A 3,262-nucleotide genomic window follows, 5' to 3' on the forward strand; every position below is an offset into this window, starting at 1 on the left:
TTAGGATGCAATAAAAGCTCAAAATAAAAATATTCTCAGTATTTTTGACAAGGTAGCAGGATCTAAAACAAAATGTAATCACTCCAAATTGACCTTGCACAAGTTTTTAAAGTACTGGTGGTCCAATGTAAGATGCAGTTTGTCAGAAAATACAAAACCAAAATCTTGTCATAATAACCCATAAATCGTTTTCCCCTCTTTGAGTTCTTGGAATTGCACAACACTCCTTTGACAAATAACGACCCCAGTCCCCCAGGAACACATCATACACACTGCATGATTTAAGGGCGAATAAGCTCAAGCAAACATTTATTGCACAACATTAATAATTTAACAAGAGCCAAGCCTATTTGATGAGCAGTGTCTCTGGTAGATGAGTCAATAAAAGTTAGTGGAGAACTCAGAGACCGGTTTTCTTGGTAGTGAAGAATGACAGATTTTGTTCTGTGTTGAGCAACAAGGATAAAGGCCCACATTTCCACCAGGACAAGAGAAAACAACAAAAAATCTGCAGCAGCGTCAGTTTTCACTGTTCTCACTTGAGATGGTATCAGGTGTACTTTGAACATACTTCTGTTTGGTTAAAGCCAGCCTTGCGCAGAATGGGTGGGGTAATGTGTTTGAACAGACAAGGTGAAATCTCCTGTTGTGATACATGCTCAGGCAGAGCACAGGCTTGAATGGAATCTTTTACCTCTACCACTGGAGAGACCGTGCACCAAAGGATTACCCACTCTTTGGAAATAACCGATTTGATTCTTAATCAAAACCACAATGGAGGCAACCAGCGATACCACAAAAATCCTGGAGAAGGGTCCTGAATACCTTCGAAAGCAGATGGAGCTGGAAAGTGAGACAAAAGCAGGCATGAGTGCTGTGGCAAGGCTTGCTGCAAGCAAACCAAAATATGTCAAAAGCCAACAGGTGGTCAACTCAACCCAAGAGCCTGTGATCAGTCTTGGTTCAGCCTCTGTGAGTAGCACTGGGTCTTCTATCAAGAGCTTGAACCGTGGTGAGAATCTTGTCACAGGGAGTGACTCAACAGAACCTACATGCGGTGTGCAAAGCTGCTCACCGGGGCAGGTACGTCGGTCCAGCTCCAAAAAACGCCCAGACTCCCTCATGCTTTACAGGCAGAAATGTGAGCTACTGAGAGGATCAGCAAATGACCGGAAACACCCTGTAACACGAAAGCTGCTGCTCAGCTCCGTGCACAAAAATGCTCCGTTACCTGAGGTGGAAGCAGCGGGCAACAAGGAAAAAATCACCACACCTGAAGGGAGGGCAAAGGAATGCAGCTCGCATGTGGTTACCTCTCAGTCAGAAAGGAGGAGAAATGGAGTGACGGAACAACACAGCACAGGAAACAGTGCTTCTAGACCAAAGGTGACAGCTGGTGTTCCGAATAAATCTGCTGGTCTCCTGACAGTTCCTGAGTTTGAACGGAGGTCTGGCAAAGGAGTCAGTCGTTCTCACTCTGACATCAGTTCCAGGTACTCCAAAAACTTTGCAGACTTTGATGCTTTTTTCAAGTACTGTGGGCTGGATGGTGAGGTTATCGAGTCTTTGGGGAAGGAGAACTTCTCAGCGCGCTCTGATGAAATTGCAATAAAAATTCGGAGCATCAGCGTGTCTACATCAGACAGTGGCTTCACCAGGAACAGCGGGGACAGTGTTGGACTACTGGAGGATGAGTTACAGGAAAACATACGACAAGGGACATCAGTTATTGAGCGCAATGCAAGGATTATCAAATGGCTGTACAGCTGCAAAAATGCTAAAGAGACTGGAAAAAGGCTAAGAGACCTTGACTGAGAGTGTGACAAAGGCTGCTGTATAGATGATGCTATTTTTTATATCAAAATTCTGCATGTGTGTGTTCTGTGTGCAAAAATAGAAACCACTGGCTGAAAATATGGAAATACTGACATCAACTCAAAAGCTAATTCCAAACACTGTAAGTTCAATTAATAGTTCCTTATTTTTTTATTATTATTTTAATACTTTTGCTTCAATAACTCAGTGCCATTTTCTAATCTTTAGTCTCCAACTTATAAGCAGGTCATGCTATAAGTTGTAACTAATGGATTTATTAATGATTGATAAATCTTTGACTCATAAGCTAAAGATCAGTTCAATGTTGCTAACATGAATGAATTTTGGGTTGCTGTGAAAAGCTCCTTTGGCTGGTGTTTTTTTTCTCTCTGTTTGGTAATAATGCAGTCAAAAATGTTTTAATCCATTAATAATAACTTGTTGATAAATTGTACTCCACTTCAAGGCAAGTAGTCATTCCTCAAATAGTAACAGAATAATAGTATAAATAATAGTATATTATGATTAGAAAGTGGTACCAGTGATTAGCATGCATGTTATGGCATTAACCATTTCATACGTGTGTTCATAAATAATGTTCCTCAGCACAGCCTTTAGACCACCACAAGCATGAAAGTGCCCTAAATTCATAATTTATGATCTAATGAATGTTTTAATTTCTTTCTCTCACTATCTCAGTCACACACACACACACACACACACACACACGCACACCAAAAATACCTAACAATCCGATAGGCTTAAGTCCAGTGACCCGTTATAACTATATTTCTCTCCTAAATCTGTCTCATTCGTCTGTTCACCACTTTCTCTCACTTTCTGTCTTTTAGCCAACTTTCTGTGCTGATCAAAGCTCAGAGGCTGTAAGACGGGTGGGAAAAAAGCAAAGGACGGACTGTTGTTGACTCATTGTGTTAAACAAACAGAATTACCACCCACTTTGTTTTTCTCTCTCTCACACACACATTGAGAAACAACCAATATTTATGTACAGCATATCTGAGTTGATACACATCCTTTAGCTGCAGATGTTGTTGACAGACCTATCACTTCTCCAGAGGCTTGGTTAACTACTTCACATCAAGGCAAGTCATGTCTTGTCCTCTCCACGTGTCTGTTGCCACAACTTAAAGTTAATCTTAACGTTCAGCAGATGATTCAGTTTGGAAAAAGGGGGTCACTTACTACTGATTAATGATTGAAAATGTATGCTGTTTGCTTTGCTGTAGGCTTGTTCACTGTCTTCTTTTATTGTAAAAGTGTAACTGAGTTCTCAAACAATTTTAGAATGCAGGCTGAAACACCACTGCAAAGTCACTCCCAAACCAGCTTTAGTCTGTATTTGCTGCTGCTTGTGTAACAGTGTTTTCTGTTGAAGTACTGTAATGTTTGTAAAGCTGATAAACAGATAAAGTTCTTCATTATT

General features: G+C 40.7%; 1 protein-coding gene across 1 annotated transcript; it reads left to right on the top strand.

The window, feature by feature from the left end:
- fam110c (family with sequence similarity 110 member C) lies at positions 1–3,262 on the top strand. The gene has a single exon (XM_046372664.1). The coding sequence runs from the start codon at positions 775–777 to the stop codon at positions 1,813–1,815; it is 1,041 nt and encodes a 346-aa protein (XP_046228620.1). The 5' UTR covers positions 1–774; the 3' UTR covers positions 1,816–3,262.

Source organism: Scatophagus argus, chromosome 19, assembly GCF_020382885.2.
Source record: "Scatophagus argus isolate fScaArg1 chromosome 19, fScaArg1.pri, whole genome shotgun sequence".
Taxonomy (NCBI): domain Eukaryota; kingdom Metazoa; phylum Chordata; class Actinopteri; family Scatophagidae; genus Scatophagus; species Scatophagus argus.